Source organism: Pygocentrus nattereri, chromosome 23 (genome assembly GCF_015220715.1).
Source record: "Pygocentrus nattereri isolate fPygNat1 chromosome 23, fPygNat1.pri, whole genome shotgun sequence".
Taxonomy (NCBI): domain Eukaryota; kingdom Metazoa; phylum Chordata; class Actinopteri; order Characiformes; family Serrasalmidae; genus Pygocentrus; species Pygocentrus nattereri.
The window spans coordinates 788615-805000 of record NC_051233.1 but is presented as its reverse complement, the minus strand read 5'-3'; the positions used below and the strand labels follow the sequence as shown (position 1 = coordinate 805000).

The 16386-nt window shown below is 49.8% G+C and overlaps 2 protein-coding genes across 7 annotated transcripts in view; both read left to right on the top strand.

Annotated features, from left to right (window-relative positions):
• Positions 1-5320, top strand: part of LOC108412838 (pyruvate dehydrogenase E1 component subunit alpha, mitochondrial-like) — a 20283-nt gene extending 14963 nt beyond the window's left edge. For 5 of the 6 annotated variants that reach the window (XM_037533464.1, XM_037533463.1, XM_037533459.1 and 2 more), the window contains 3 exons: positions 37-104; positions 458-566; positions 1968-5320. In XM_037533464.1, the coding sequence (XP_037389361.1) occupies positions 37-104; positions 458-566; positions 1968-2132 (342 nt within the window). In that variant the 3' untranslated portion in view covers positions 2133-5320. The remainder of the gene's footprint in view (positions 1-36; positions 105-457; positions 567-1967) is intronic. The other variant, XM_037533460.1, reaches the window with a different exon arrangement.
• A 2499-nt stretch (positions 5321-7819) lies between these two features.
• LOC108412839 (ribosomal protein S6 kinase alpha-3-like) overlaps positions 7820-16386 on the top strand; it is a 37986-nt gene continuing 29419 nt past the window's right edge. The window contains exon 1 of the mRNA XM_037533524.1: positions 7820-8147. Coding sequence (XP_037389421.1) covers positions 8085-8147 — 63 coding nt within the window. The 5' untranslated portion in view covers positions 7820-8084. The remainder of the gene's footprint in view (positions 8148-16386) is intronic.

The following is a 16386-nucleotide window of genomic DNA, read 5'->3' as shown; positions in this document are numbered from 1 at the left end:
GCTTCGTGTTGATGAACTGCTATGAATGCATTGCAGGGCCCGATTATCATGGAGCTCCAGACTTACCGTTACCATGGACACAGCATGAGTGACCCTGGCATCAGGTAACCATCACCACCATCGTCGTCACTATCACTAGGGCTGACTTTCATTACTGTGATGGGGAACCAGTAGAATCAGCAGGTGTTTTTAGTTGTAATGTTTACCAAACTTTTTTTTAAATCTCTCATGATTTTGTTTAATAAACAGGCTGTTTTCATTACTGTGGGTCACGGGTGGGTCTGAACTTCAGGCTGGAGCTGTAACTGTGGACCAGTGTTTTGATGTTCTGATGTTTTTGTTGTTGCTGCTTTTGCCCTGATCCCCCTCCCCCACCCCCCTTCGCTGAAACCCCCAACCTCCTGCCTTAGTGACAGTACTCGACCTCTGCCCTCTTGACCCCGCTGTGTTTCTGTAGTTACCGTACGCGTGAGGAGATCCAGGAGGTGCGCAGTAAGAGTGACCCCATCTCCATGCTGAAGGACCGCATGCTCAACAACAACATGGCCAGCGTGGAGGAGCTCAAGGTGAGATTAGCACGTTCCCCCGAAATTAGCTGGACGGCTGTGTTTCTCTTCTCTCGTCTGTCGCCGTTAAAGCCGCGGTCCTGCTCTGTTCCCTCGGCGCCGTTAAAGCCGCGGTCCTGATCTGTTCCCTCGGCGCCGTTAAAGCCGCGGTCCTGCTCTGTTCCCTCGGCGCCGTTAAAGCCGCGGTCCTTCTCTGTTCCCTCGGCGCCGTTAAAGCCGCGGTCCTGATCTGTTCCCTCGGCGCCGTTAAAGCCGCGGTCCTGATCTGTTCCCTCGGCGCCGTTAAAGCCGCGGTCCTGCTCTGTTCCCTCGGCGCCGTTAAAGCCGCGGTCCTGCTCTGTTCCCTCGGCGCCGTTAAAGCCGCGGTCCTTCTCTGTTCCCTCGGCGCCGTTAAAGCCGCGGTCCTGCTCTGTTCCCTCGGCGCCGTTAAAGCCGCGGTCCTGCTCTGTTCCCTCGGCGCCGTTAAAGCCGCGGTCCTGCTCTGTTCCCTCGGCGCCGTTAAAGCCGCGGTCCTTCTCTGTTCCCTCGGCGCCGTTAAAGCCGCGGTCCTGCTCTGTTCCCTCGGCGCCGTTAAAGCCGCGGTCCTGCTCTGTTCCCTCGGCGCCGTTAAAGCCGCGGTCCTGCTCTGTTCCCTCGGCGCCGTTAAAGCCGCGGTCCTGCTCTGTTCCCTCGGCGCCGTTAAAGCCGCGGTCCTGCTCTGTTCCCTCGGCGCCGTTAAAGCCGCGGTCCTTCTCTGTTCCCTCGGCGCCGTTAAAGCCGCGGTCCTGCTCTGTTCCCTCGGCGCCGTTAAAGCCGCGGTCCTGCTCTGTTCCCTCGGCGCCGTTAAAGCCGCGGTCCTTCTCTGTTCCCTCGGCGCCGTTAAAGCCGCGGTCCTGCTCTGTTCCCTCGGCGCCGTTAAAGCCGCGGTCCTGATCTGTTCCCTCGGCGCCGTTAAAGCCGCGGTCCTGCTCTGTTCCCTCGGCGCCGTTAAAGCCGCGGTCCTGCTCTGTTCCCTCGGCGCCGTTAAAGCCGCGGTCCTGCTCTGTTCCCTCGGCGCCGTTAAAGCCGCGGTCCTGATCTGTTCCCTCGGCGCCGTTAAAGCCGCGGTCCTGATCTGTTCCCTCGGCGCCGTTAAAGCCGCGGTCCTGCTCTGTTCCCTCGGCGCCGTTAAAGCCGCGGTCCTGCTCTGTTCCCTCGGCGCCGTTAAAGCCGCGGTCCTGCTCTGTTCCCTCGGCGCCGTTAAAGCCGCGGTCCTGCTCTGTTCGACCGGGGGCCTGGCTCAGTTCGACCGGGGGTGGGCTTAGTCCGGAGGTGCCCGGTGTTCTGCGTCCGGCTGCGCGGTGATCAGTCCGGCTGTGGGGAGATGAAGGTGAAGTGCTGAGTCTAACGCAGCTGTGTGTTTGCGCTGTTGTGTTCCTGCAGGAGATCGACGTCGAGGTGAGGAAGGAGATTGAAGATGCAGCCCAGTTTGCCACCACCGACCCTGAACCCCCCCTGGAGGATCTGTGCAACCACATCTTCCACAATGAGCCCCCCCTGGAGGTGCGGGGCACCAACCCGTGGGTTAAACTGAAGTCCGTCAGCTAAAGACCTGGAAATATACCTCCTACAGACACCCCTTCTACCCCTTCTACCCCCCCAAACCCCCCCGACCCCCAGAACACTCCCGTAGACTTTCTCTTTACCCCCAAAGCCCACCTACACCCCCCCCCCACTGACCGCTCCTTCAGAGAAGGAGCGGTCAGTTCCCTCGGCGCCGTTAAAGCCGCGGTCCTGCTCTGTTCCCTCGGCGCCGTTAAAGCCGCGGTCCTGCTCTGTTCGACCGGGGGCCTGGCTCAGTTCGACCGGGGGTGGGCTTAGTCCGGAGGTGCCCGGTGTTCTGCGTCCGGCTGCGCGGTGATCAGTCCGGCTGTGGGGAGATGAAGGTGAAGTGCTGAGTCTAACGCAGCTGTGTGTTTGCGCTGTTGTGTTCCTGCAGGAGATCGACGTCGAGGTGAGGAAGGAGATTGAAGATGCAGCCCAGTTTGCCACCACCGACCCTGAACCCCCCCTGGAGGATCTGTGCAACCACATCTTCCACAATGAGCCCCCCCTGGAGGTGCGGGGCACCAACCCGTGGGTTAAACTGAAGTCCGTCAGCTAAAGACCTGGAAATATACCTCCTACAGACACCCCTTCTACCCCTTCTACCCCCCCAAACCCCCCCGACCCCCAGAACACTCCCGTAGACTTTCTCTTTACCCCCAAAGCCCACCTACACCCCCCCCCCACTGACCGCTCCTTCAGAGAAATACTTCATGCAAAGATGCTAATTCTAATGCTAAGATCACTAATAAATGCCCACAGCCCCTGAAGGGTTCTCTGCACGGTGAAATGATTGGGGTTCTTCAGATTAATGGGGAACACGCTGTAGATGGTTCTATATAGCGCCAGAAAGGGTTCTTCTATTTTTACGATGTCAGCTTTATTACAGTAGAGGAACCCGTTCTGGTACTATATACACCCATTTTTCACAAAGGTTCTATAGTATAAATAGATGTAGTAGTTCTGTACAGAACCATGTTCTTTACTAAAGAACCCTTGAAGAACCATTCTTATAAAATGTGTAGCAGTTAGCATGCTGATTCCCTTCGTTCGCGTTTTTGAGGTGAAGTATTTCCGTCGGCACAGCCGCGGCGCTCAGCCCACAAACCGGCCGGTCGTCTCTGCAGCGGAACGTCCTCCGTCTAAACGTTCCTCATGCCTGTCCGCCAAGCGTGCTTCCTGACCAGCCTTCTGTTCCGTCTGTCTTCACCTTCCAATCGTCACGTGTACAATCAGCCGAGCCAGGCTCCGCCCACCAATGTTTTCCTTTGAAGCTACTGTTCGTGAGACTAGCATGGTTACGAGCGCGTTAGCACGGTGGCTAATTCACTGCTGCCTGGTCGTCGATGAGCTACGACGCCAGAACACGAAGAACGCGTGTAGCGCCCAGTTCAGCGAGTGCGTTTACATGCACTTAATAATCCGATCACTGCAGAACATCTTGAGTAATCAGATAAAGAGAAACTCCAGGTCTGCGTGAATCAGACGGTAATCAGATAAAGAGAAACTCCAGGTCTGCGTGAATCAGACGGTAATCAGATAAAGAGAAACTCCAGGTCTGCGTGAATCAGACGGTAATCGGATAAAGAGAAACTCCAGGTCTGCGTGAATCAGACGGTAATCGGATAAAGAGAAACTCCAGGTCTGCGTGAATCAGACGGTAATCGGATAAAGAGAAACTCCAGGTCTGCGTGAATCAGACGGTAATCGGATAAAGAGAAACTCCAGGTCTGCGTGAATCAGACGGTAATCGGATAAAGAGAAACTCCAGGTCTGCGTGAATCAGACGGTAATCGGATAAAGAGAAACTCCAGGTCTGCGTGAATCAGATAAAGAGAAACTCCGGCTCTACACGGATCAGACGGTATTTCTCACAGAAGAGGACGTGATGTAAACTTTTTTTTTTTTATAAGTATCGCGTCACTTTACCTGGAAATAAGATCAGACATCGTCTAGCCGATGAAGAATATTTCAGTCCATCGTTTCGTCCAGCGTGTATTTGGTTTCAGCGTCGCTCTGAAAGTGTTCGGCTGCGTCTCGCGGCGACGCTGCTGCTCGTTTCCGGTGCCGCCGTCTGTTTTCACACACGCTCAGACTGAGGAGTCTGACTACTGAGCTAAAGTCCAGCCTCTTAATCGGATTTCTGGATCGGAGATGTTTACACGACCATTTGAATAATCCGATATCTGCAGGTATCCGATATTGATCGGATCACTGAGTGCATGTAAACACGCTCGTTGTTTTGATGCTATGGTAACGAGCTAATCGAAGCTATGCTCGCTGAAAATGAGCAAGTTAGCCACTAAGCTAACGTTAGCTTGGTTACACAACAGGCGAAACTGGGTCTGCCGCTTTTCACCCCACACAAAATAAACGAATAATCCACGGAGAATTTGCATATTTTAACAAGGCGACGACCGAGCTAGGCCGAAACGCGTTTGTGGGCGGAGCCTGGAGAGTGGTTGTGTTTTGCATGTGGTCGTGTGTCTTAAAGGGTTAAAACCCAGTAGTATTTATCCCCGCGTCGTCGGGTGTGACCAGCGACGGAGCGGTCAGTGCCGGTGTGTCTGCTACTGGACGTATGAGGGAGTGGTTTATTACTCATATGAATATTTAAAGGGATTTCATTGAAAATTGCCAACAATCCTGTTGCCTGTTCGGCTGAATAAATTACTGGGTGCATTTCTGTAGATTTAAATACAAGGAACTGTCTCTTTAAAGTGCACAGAATTCTGGGAAATGTAGTTTTGGTACAGTTGACTGGTGTATATGCGCTCTCTCTCTCTCCCTGTCTCTCTCTCTCCCTGTCTCCGCCTCTCTCCCTGTCTCCGCCTCTCTCCCTGTCTCCGCCTCTCTCTCCCTGTCTCTCTCTCTCTCTGTCTCTCCTCTCTCTCTCTCTCTCTCTCTCTCTCTCTCTCTCTCTCTCTCTCTCCGCCTCTCTCTCTCTCTCTCTCTCTCTCTCTCTCTCTCTCCCTCCCTCTCCCTGTCGGTTTTTAAGTGCTTTTATCTGAGAAAACTAAATGAGTTTTGCCAAATCTTCAGTAAAGCTGTCGACTCGGTCTCTGGAAGACGCTGCAGTGAATAAAAACATCTCGTGCTGGTGACTGGGGTCAAAAGGTCATGACCAGCATGTTGACCAGGTGGTCAGACAGTGCAATTAAAATAATAAAAGTACAGCTGTGTGTTTTACAGTCTCGGGCTCTTCTTTACCGTCGCCCTTCTCTTTCTCCAACATGTTCCAGAGCTCAGCTGAAGTGTGTGGTGCGTGGTTTCAGTGCTGTGATAAAGTCTGAGCCCCCCTTCATCCGTATAATTCCCACTCAAATGACCAGTGCAGGTTTTTCCTTTTGCAGCTCCAGGAAAGTGTGTACCTAAAGGGCAGCGCCACCATGTGTTCATTCAGCAGGTCCGAAGCTCGGCGTGTGGGCTGTAAACTGAGTCGTTCAGAGGGTTCGGCGTGAAATGGCTCAGGCGTCTTTACGGTGGTGGTGATGGGAACCAGGTGTCGCCATGACTACGACGCAGATGTGGACAGTTTTTATGGAATGTTGATGGAAAACAGTGGAGTTTTTAGAGGGGGACGTCTGGTTCCTATCACCACCACTGACTCTTGAGTTTATCTAGAACCGCTCTGAATGACTGTTTATATCTGAGCCTGTTAATAATGCAGGGATTTTGACCAATGGGCGGGGTTACCCACCCAGAATATTACACATTTAACATCTTCAGTAAATACTGTGAGTGGGTGGGGCTAAACTGCTTGGTAGGCGGGTTCATGTAATTGCGTTTGTGACATCACAAAAACGGTGAATTTAAAGCAGGCCGTGCAGCTTAGTCCCCTGTATGGTGTGAGGAAGTGAGGCAAACTAGTATTTCTGAGATGTGGACGCTCTAAATATGAAGGGTGGTCTCTGAATGAAGGCAGGAAGAGAGAGAAGTGAATAAATATGTAAATGAGCTGTTAAACTGATACAGTCAGAACAGTGTGTGTGCGTGCGCGCGCGCTCTCAGCAGAGCGGATTAATAAACTGATTTACAGCGTCCCACCTGAACTTCAGCGGCCGGAGCGCGACCGACCAATCACAGCGCAGCATTCCGCTCTGGGCTGCGCCTTCGTGACGTGGGACGCTGTGCTGTTTTTCTTCATTTTTTCCCACCTGTTTTCCGGCAAGTCACGCCCATCCGGCGCTCTGATTGGCTGGTACCACATAGTGACAGGCAGCTCTGCTCCCATTCACTCCAAATAAAAATAATAATAATAATTATTGTTGTTGTTGTTATAATAATAATAATTATTGTTATTATTGTTGTTGTTGTTATTGTTGTTATTATTATTATATTTCCCAGGAAATTTGTCTGTCACTTGAAAATACGCTACTTAAAGTTATAGACTAAGACTTTAAACTCTACTCTAGACACTACAACACTACAACACTACTACACTACACTAGACAACACTACACAACACTACACTACACTAGACAACACTACACAACACTACACTACTACACTACACTACACAACACTACACTACACTACACTACACTACTACACTACACTACACTACACTACACAACACTACACTACTACACTACACAACACTACACTACACTACACAACACTACACTAGACAACACTACACAACACTACACTACTACACTACACAACACTACACAACACTACACTACACAACACTACACTAGACTACACTACACTACACTACACTACTACACTACACTACACTACACTACACTACACAACACTACACTAGACAACACTACACTACACTACTACACTACACTACACAACACTACACTACACTAGACAACACTACACAACACTACACTGCACTACTACACTACACTAGACAACACTACACAACACTTCACTACACTACTACACTACACTAGACAACACAACACTACACTACACTACACTACACTACTACACAACACTACACTACACTAGACAACACTACACTACACTACACAACACTACACTACACTACACTACACAACACTACACTACTACACTACACAACACTACACTACACTACACAACACTACACTAGACAACACTACACAACACTACACTACTACACTACACAACACTACACTACACAACACTACACTAGACAACACTACACTACACTACACTACACTACTACACTACACTACACTACACTACACAACACTACACTAGACAACACTACACTACACTACTACACTACACTACACAACACTACACTACACTAGACAACACTACACAACACTACACTGCACTACTACACTACACTAGACAACACTACACAACACTTCACTACACTACTACACTACACTAGACAACACAACACTACACTACACTACACTACACTACTACACAACACTACACTACACTAGACAACACTACACTACACTACACAACACTACACTACACTACTACACAACACTACACTACACTACACAACAGCCTGAAAGAGACCGTCAGGACTGGCGTGTAATAATATCGTGATGTTATTATTATTGATTATTGATCTTGTATTCGACTCTCTAATTGACTCGGTTCTGACTGAGTTCTGACTCTTCAGCGTTCTAGAATTGCGGAATGCTTTCATGTTTGCACCGCCGACCAATCAGAGCGCAGAAGGGGCGGAGCTTTCCGCAAAACGGGTGGGAAACGAAGCCTGAGTGACGGGACAGGTAAACGCAGGAGGCGCCATGTTGAGTGGAAACGGAAGCGAGTGATTGTGCAGTTTAAAGAAAAAGGCAGAAGCTGGTTCCGCGAGACTTTATGAAAACACAGAACCGGGTCTGGGTTTGAGGAGCTGAGCGTCCGAGCGCGGCCGAGCGGTTCAGTGGTCAGTTCAGGCTGGTGTGAAGACTCTCCTCTCCGCGGGACTCTTTTATTCCTCTCCGCTCGGTTCGGCTCGGCTCGGCTCGGTTCGGTCTGGGAGACATGCCCCTGGCTCAGTTTGTGGATCCGTGGCAGAGGCTGCCCGTCGGTCCTCTGGAGAACGAGGTAAATACGGTTCTGAGGTTCTGGTGCTCCAGCTGCACGCTTAGCTTCCCGATCAACGCTGCGAACGGCAGACAGAACCGCTCGGCGTTCATAGCCCCCGGTACCGAAACCTTTCGGACCATTACAAGCAGTAAAACCATTAGAACCGTCAAACTCCACTGGCTGCGCTGCTGGGCTTGAGCTGAGCGTTCAAACTGGAGTCACCAGCCTCTCACTTTCAGACTCTGGACTGCAGTGCAGAACTTTTAGGGTTAAAGTCTAAAACTTTACACTAAGTCTAAAACCTTAGACCAAAGCCTTTAGGGTAAAAATTTTATTTTAAATTTAATTTAATTTTAAAACCTTAGACTGAGTGCTTTAAGGTAAAAGTCTAAAGTCTTAGACCAAGTTCTTTAGGCTAAAATTCGAAATCCTTGCACTAAGTCCTTTAGCCTAAACCCTAAAACCTTGGACTAAGTACTTTTGAGTCAGAGTCTTTAATCTTGGACTAACTACTTCAGGGTGAAAGTCTAAAACCGTAAACTAAGTCAGTTAAAGTAGAAGTATAAAGTGTTAGACTAATACCTTTTGTAGTAAAAGTCTTAATCCTTTAGAGTCCTGTGTGGGTCAGTGTCGTCTGTAGTCTGGGTCCTGTGTGGGTCAGTGTCGTCTGTAGTCTGGGTCCTGTGTGGGTCAGTGTCGTCTGTAGTCTGAGTCCTGTGTGGGTCAGTGTAGTCTGTAGTCTGGGTCCTGTGTGGGTCAGTGTAGTCTGTAGTCTGGGTCCTGTGTGGGTCAGTGTAGTCTGTAGTCTGGGTCCTGTGTGGGTCAGTGTAGTCTGTAGTCTGGGTCCTGTGTGGGTCAGTGTAGTCTGTAGTCTGAGTCCTGTGTGGGTCAGTGTAGTCTGTAGTCTGAGTCCTGTGTGGGTCAGTGTAGTCTGTAGTCTGGGTCCTGTGTGGGTCAGTGTAGTCTGTAGTCTGGGTCCTGTGTGGGTCAGTGTCGTCTGTAGTCTGAGTCCTGTGTGGGTCAGTGTCATCTGTAGTCTGAGTCCTGTGTGGGTCAGTGTCGTCTGTAGTCTGGGTCCTGTGTGGGTCAGTGTCGTCTGTAGTCTGAGTCCTGTGTGGGTCAGTGTCGTCTCTAGTCTGAGTCCTGTGTGGGTCAGTGTCGTCTGTAGTCTGAGTCCTGTGTGGGTCAGTGTAGTCTGTAGTCTGGGTCCTGTGTGGGTCAGTGTCGTCTGTAGTCTGGGTCCTGTGTGGGTCAGTGCCGTCTGTAGTCTGAGTCCTGTGTGGGTCAGTGTCGTCTGTAGTCTGAGTCCTGTGTGGGTCAGTGTCGTCTGTAGTCTGGGTCCTGTGTGGGTCAGTGTCGTCTGTAGTCTGGGTCCTGTGTGGGTCAGTGTCGTCTGTAGTCTGGGTCCTGTGTGGGTCAGTGTCGTCTGTAGTCCGGTCCTGTGTGGGTCAGTGTCGTCTGTAGTCCGGTCCTGTGTGGGTCAGTGTCGTCTGTAGTCCGGTCCTGTGTGGGTCAGTGTCGTCTGTAGTCCGGGTCCTGTGTGGGTCAGTGTCGTCTGTAGTCTGAGTCCTGTGTGGGTCAGTGTCGTCTGTAGTCTGGGTCCTGTGTGGGTCAGTGTCGTCTGTAGTCTGGGTCCTGTGTGGGTCAGTGTCGTCTGTAGTCTGAGTCCTGTGTGGGTCAGTGTCGTCTGTAGTCCGGTCCTGTGTGGGTCAGTGTCGTCTGTAGTCCGGTCCTGTGTGGGTCAGTGTCGTCTGTAGTCCGGGTCCTGTGTGGGTCAGTGTCGTCTGTAGTCTGGGTCCTGTGTGGGTCAGTGCCGTCTGTAGTCTTGAGTCCTGTGTGGGTCAGTGTCGTCTGTAGTCCGGTCCTGTGTGGGTCAGTGTCGTCTGTAGTCTGGGTCCTGTGTGGGTCAGTGTAGTCTGTAGTCTGGGTCCTGTGTGGGTCAGTGTCGTCTGTAGTCTGGGTCCTGTGTGGGTCAGTGCCGTCTGTAGTCTGAGTCCTGTGTGGGTCAGTGTCGTCTGTAGTCTGGGTCCTGTGTGGGTCAGTGTCGTCTGTAGTCTGGGTCCTGTGTGGGTCAGTGTCGTCTGTAGTCTGAGTCCTGTGTGGGTCAGTGTCGTCTATAGACTGAGTCCTGTGTGGGTCAGTGTCGTCTGTAGTCTGAGTCCTGTGTGGGTCAGTGTCGTCTGTACTCTGAGTCCTGTGTGGGTCAGTGTCGTCTGTAGTCTGAGTCCTGTGTGGGTCAGTGTAGTCTGTAGTCTGGGTCCTGTGTGGGTCAGTGTCGTCTGTAGTCTGGGTCCTGTGTGGGTCAGTGCCGTCTGTAGTCTGGGTCCTGTGTGGGTCAGTGTCGTCTGTAGTCTGGGTCCTGTGTGGGTCAGTGTCGTCTGTAGTCTGGGTCCTGTGTGGGTCAGTGCCGTCTGTAGTCTGGGTCCTGTGTGGGTCAGTGTCGTCTGTAGTCTGGGTCCTGTGTGGGTCAGTGTCGTCTGTAGTCCGGTCCTGTGTGGGTCAGTGTCGTCTGTAGTCCGGTCCTGTGTGGGTCAGTGTCGTCTGTAGTCCGGTCCTGTGTGGGTCAGTGTCGTCTGTAGTCTGGGTCCTGTGTGGGTCAGTGTCGTCTGTAGTCTGGGTCCTGTGTGGGTCAGTGCCGTCTGTAGTCTGAGTCCTGTGTGGGTCAGTGTCGTCTGTAGTCTGGGTCCTGTGTGGGTCAGTGTCGTCTGTAGTCTGGGTCCTGTGTGGGTCAGTGTCGTCTGTAGTCTGGGTCCTGTGTGGGTCAGTGTCGTCTGTAGTCTGAGTCCTGTGTGGGTCAGTGTCGTCTATAGACTGAGTCCTGTGTGGGTCAGTGTCGTCTGTAGTCTGAGTCCTGTGTGGGTCAGTGTCGTCTGTAGTCTGAGTCCTGTGTGGGTCAGTGTCGTCTGTACTCTGAGTCCTGTGTGGGTCAGTGTCGTCTGTAGTCTGAGTCCTGTGTGGGTCAGTGTCGTCTGTAGTCTGGGTCCTGTGTGGGTCAGTGTCGTCTGTAGTCTGGGTCCTGTGTGGGTCAGTGCCGTCTGTAGTCTGAGTCCTGTGTGGGTCAGTGTCGTCTGTAGTCTGGGTCCTGTGTGGGTCAGTGTCGTCTGTAGTCTGGGTCCTGTGTGGGTCAGTGCCGTCTGTAGTCTGAGTCCTGTGTGGGTCAGTGTCGTCTGTAGTCCGGTCCTGTGTGGGTCAGTGTCGTCTGTAGTCTGGGTCCTGTGTGGGTCAGTGTCGTCTGTAGTCCGGTCCTGTGTGGGTCAGTGTTGTCTGAGTCCTGTGTGGGTCAGTGTCGTCTGTAGTCTGAGTCCTGTGTGGGTCAGTGTCGTCTGTAGTCTGGGTCCTGTGTGGGTCAGTGTCGTCTGTAGTCTGGGTCCTGTGTTGGTCAGTGTCGTCTGAGTCCTGTGTGGGTCAGTGTCGTCTGTAGACTGGGTCCTGTGTGGGTCAGTGTCGTCTGTAGACTGGGTCCTGTGTGGGTCAGTGTCGTCTGTAGTCTGGGTCCTGTGTGGGTCAGTGTCGTCTGTAGACTGGGTCCTGTGTGGGTCAGTGTCGTCTGTAGACTGGGTCCTGTGTGGGTCAGTGTCGTCTGTAGACTGGGTCCTGTGTGGGTCAGTGTCGTCTGTAGTCTGGGTCCTGTGTGGGTCAGTGTAGTCTGTAGTCCGGTCCTGTGTGGGTCAGTATGAGCTGTGTTGCTGTGCAGGGATCAGAGGCTCGTCGATGTGTCTGGACATGATCAGACAGGCCCAGCGCTGCAGAGGCTTCACAGGAACATTCCCATTTTTCCTAAATGCTCCTGTGAATATTATGGGATGGAATGAGCTTCTTGAGAGCTGCTCTAGGTTTAAGCTGCGCTCCGAGCGCCTGCTCTGCTCTTTAGGAACGCGCCACGTGTGTTTTTCCGTCTACTTGAGAAGTGAAAGTGATGAGATTAAAGCTGTAGTTTGTTTAATCAGCACAGCAGTGGTTTCCTTTACTGCTCCTGCCAGTTTAAAGGAGGCTTTAGAGTGAAGCTTCAGCAAACGCGTCGGTTCGAGCTTCCATTACTCGTTAGCGGCGTCAGCCTCGTGGCTCCAGTTGAGAACTACAGAAAACCAGACGTGGCTTGGCTGGTCCACTACATTTGGGGGAATTTCAGAAGATGTTGTGTCCCGCTGAGCTGTCGCTTTAATGGGGGCCTGTTTTGCTCGTTTTCTATTCATAATTTTATTTTTGTTTGATTATAATAGATTTATAACTTCACTGTTCCAAAGCACGTTGTTTCCCTCAGCCTGTGCATCTCTATTCACCTTCTGAAACGCTCTGTTAGAGCTCCTGCGTCCTTAAGCCCCGCCTCCCAATGAGCCCAGCATGCTCTGATTGGTCATCTCGTCCACTCTATTCTGATTGGTCAACCTCCAGAGTGGTTCCGCCTCTCCATGTTCCGCATGTCCTGCAGTCTTCTCCTGGGGGGATTTCAGCAGATTTAGGCTTGAAAACAGCACAAGACTTTTATTTTAGCCAGGATGTGGCCTCATACTTTACTAAGCGCTATAATCAGTTATAACATCCTGACGTTGACCCCCTTTTACACCAGCTTCTCAAAATCTCGGAGTAATTGTGTATTAGAGGTGTAAATAAAGTCGTTCAGAGTTGTTCGGTGTGAAACGGTCCAGACGTCTTTACAGTGGTGGTGATGGGAACCAGGCGTCGCCATGACTACAACACAGATATAGACACTTTATTTACCATCCAGAACCACCAGAGAACCTACACGAGTCTTCTGAGCTTATATGGAATGTTGATGATGGAAAACAGTGGAAAATCTGGAATAATGAGTTTTCTTTGGGGACTATTTTGCCGCACAGCGCCCTGCATGTCTCCCTCCACCATGAATGGAGTTGAAGTTCTCTAAACTCTCATAAAACAGCGTCTCAGTCATCAGGCAGTGAATTCAGAACCAGTTCATGTAGGAACTTTCTGAGAGGAGCTTTTAGAGGGACGTCTGGTTCCTATCACCAGCACTGTGAGCAGCTGTGACTCAGTCAGTTTATCTAGAACAGAGCGTTTCACACCAAACCGCTCAGAACTCTTGCGCAGCGGGTCGGGTCACTGTTGTGATTGCTTGTCTGATCTGCGTTAAACCAAAATACCACAGCGTGATCACACGGCTCCCTGTGATGCGCAGCCGCTCGGCTGCAGAGCTTTAATAGAGCCGTCTTATTTAAATCGTCAGCGTCCGAAGACCTTTACGTTGTGTGACCGTTCCATCATGAACACACCGACAGAAACGCTCCAGAACCGCTTGGAATGCAGTCTTTTTTGCATTAACTTACATTGGAAGTGAAGAACGTTCCTGCCCTCGGCTGTGAACCAATTTGGAGGTACATGTTTGTAGTTTTTGGGCGGTGACCAAACAGGAAAGTGACTTTTTCTTCTTTTTTTCCGTTTTGAATTTAAAGTGCCCCGCCTAATTTTATAGGCTGCACTGTTAAAGATGGTTCTTTAATAAAGAACACAGTTCTGTACAGAACCATGAACCCTCAAAGAACCCTTGGTGTTCTCCATCAGTCTGAACAACTGTTTCATCATGCAGAGAACCCTTTAATCATACTGAGGGCTCTTTGACTGTTCCCGGTTCTGTATAGAACCATTTTCCTTACTAAAGAACCCCTGACGAGCCGTCGAGCGTGCAAACGAACACACGCACCACATTTCCAGCACTTTTCATCAGGTGATGAGCGGCTGTGAAGAAGCTCTGTACAGTAAGAGCGGACTGGCTGCGTGTCTCAGTGATATTGTGGTTCAGGTGTAGCAGCAGTTCAGGTACGGGGCAGGTGCTCTTACCTGCCTCACCTTATTCACCTCGTACACCTGCAGCGCAGACCAGACACACTATAAATAATGAATTATTCAATTTTCCAGTTTTCATCGTTTTCTGCTTACGCGGCGACACCGTTTGTGGTTTTATTTATATTTCTATAGAAAAAAAAAACCTGCTTTGTCTTAAAATCCTAATTAGATAAAGAATATAAAAAAACTAAAACCAGATAGTTTTAAAAAAACGCTGTTTCCTAATATTTTGGGCAGATCTGGCCACAGTAGGGCTGTGCGATGTATATCATATATTCATCATTATCGTGATATGAGTTTCCATAATAAACGCAGAACCAGCGGTGAACAAAGTGCACAGATCATGTACTGGAGTTACAGTCGAGACCCCCAGGGTAAAATATTCCTCCAGTAAAAGTAGAAGTTCCTCCCTTTAGACCTCCACTTGAGTAAAAGTACTAAAGTATTTCCCTTCAAATGTACTTAAGTATAAAGTAAAAGTACTAAAAGAGGAATTCTGGCTCTGATGTCCTGTTATCATTTTTATAAGCAGACTGGCTTCATGAACTCATTTCAGGTGAAAGTCCTCCAGCGTCTCTCTTGGTAAACCAGTCTTTTAATAGAACGTCATTAATTAGTGACGCTGACGTCTATTAAAATGATCAGAAGCACAAAACACTGAAGGTAAACAGTTTCCATCAGGGAGAACCGAGTGGCTCTGAAATCACTTTTTACACACAAGCAAAGTTTCAGTTTCAGATTTATTTACAACTTAGTTCCAAGTTTAAGTTGAATAAAAACTGGCTTTAAACTCAGGATCACAGATGAGCTCCTTTACTATGTTGATCTGTAGGCCAATAATAAAAAGTCAATAATCACTTATTTTCTCTAATGTCTGACATTATGTTGAATTAATACCTCACAGCAGTTTTATATAAACATTTTTTGACTTTGTCCTTATTTTACACCCCCATGTCAAAAATAATGAGCCAATTATGATGTAATCGTACTTGTTACTGCTGGTTCTGGTCCAGATGTGAGGATATTGGGTCCCAGATTAAGCTCAGTAAGTTTCTCAGCTGTCTGAGGCCGTCGGTGGAGTTCTCGAGCACTTCCCTCGGCTGGGGGTTCAACTCTTGCTCGTTTTCTGACGGACGGTTTGCTGTCGATGTTTTGTCAGTTTGGGCTTCTGCAGGGGGTGGAAATCCTGGGAAAGTCATTATTTTGACCGAATGAGTCAGTTTGAACCTGAAACAGGCGGTAAAGAAATGTGCGCTTTACGGTTTTCAGATCAGACGCCTCCTTTAACGTACCGCAGTGTACACACCGTATAAACACACGTTTATAGGAGCCGAGACTCTCTCAGCCGTACATACTCAGTGCTGTGCTCTCTCATTGCTCATCCTCTGTTCCTCAGATTGCTTGTGTAGCGTCTGTCTGTGTGTATCTATAAATACAGCCGATCTCTTTCTGTATTTATTCTTTCTGGTTTTGTTTAATGTTGACGCCTTTGATTTTGATTCTGATTAAAAACCTTTTTCCCTCCTACGTGGAAACAGGCATGTGAGTCAGACACAGGTCAGTATTGCGCCGCTCGTATGATGAATATCAAGTTGTTTGTGCTGGATATCTCGCTCAACTGGCCTCTACCGGTGCAGAGCGGCAAAAGATTGCAGGTAATTAGCGCCTCTCTCTCTTAGTTAATCTGCTATAGCATAAAAGCTTAAAGTCCAGAAGCAGCCGGTTCCGACATGCCCCCCCCCCCCCCCCCCCCCGTCAGGCTGCTGGACAGCCAGTAGTGCTGGTGCGTCAGTCTGTAGGCCTGTCCCTGCACCTCTGAGTCGTCATGATGATCTCCATGGACAAGCCAGACCTCATCCACATCAACAGACTCACTCTGATCTTACTGCGTCTTCAGTCCAGCAAACCTGTGCTCACACACATTTACTGACATCTTGTGCATCTCATATCCATATCCTGTATAATCTGGAAGATTTCTATGTCAATATTCCGTCCCTTGAGTACCTGCATGTCATTTATCTCCCTCAGACTGACTGCACATATGGAAAAGTGTACAACAGCAGTTTATTCATAACTGATTACTGTACAACTGTACACTGGATTATATAATTAGTTTGTATTTAAATGCTGTAAGGGGGCTGCGCATCTCAGACCTGTGTAAATGTGACAAACATGGCTTGACTTTATTTGATTGATCCAGCAGCCGTCATTAAGTAATTGCTGTTCTTCTCCTGGTTTTCTGAGAGAGGCAGCCGCTCTTCCACTGCATCGTACTGGCTCGGCTCTCGGTTCTCCGTTAGGCGCACCTGGTACCTAGTACTGTTTTCTTGTATCATGTGAGTCCAGGTTGTAAGCCGAAGCCAAAAGTTAACATGGAAAAAATGCAGCCAGCTGATTGGTCGGAGAGAATTGACATCATCACCCTGAGCACATA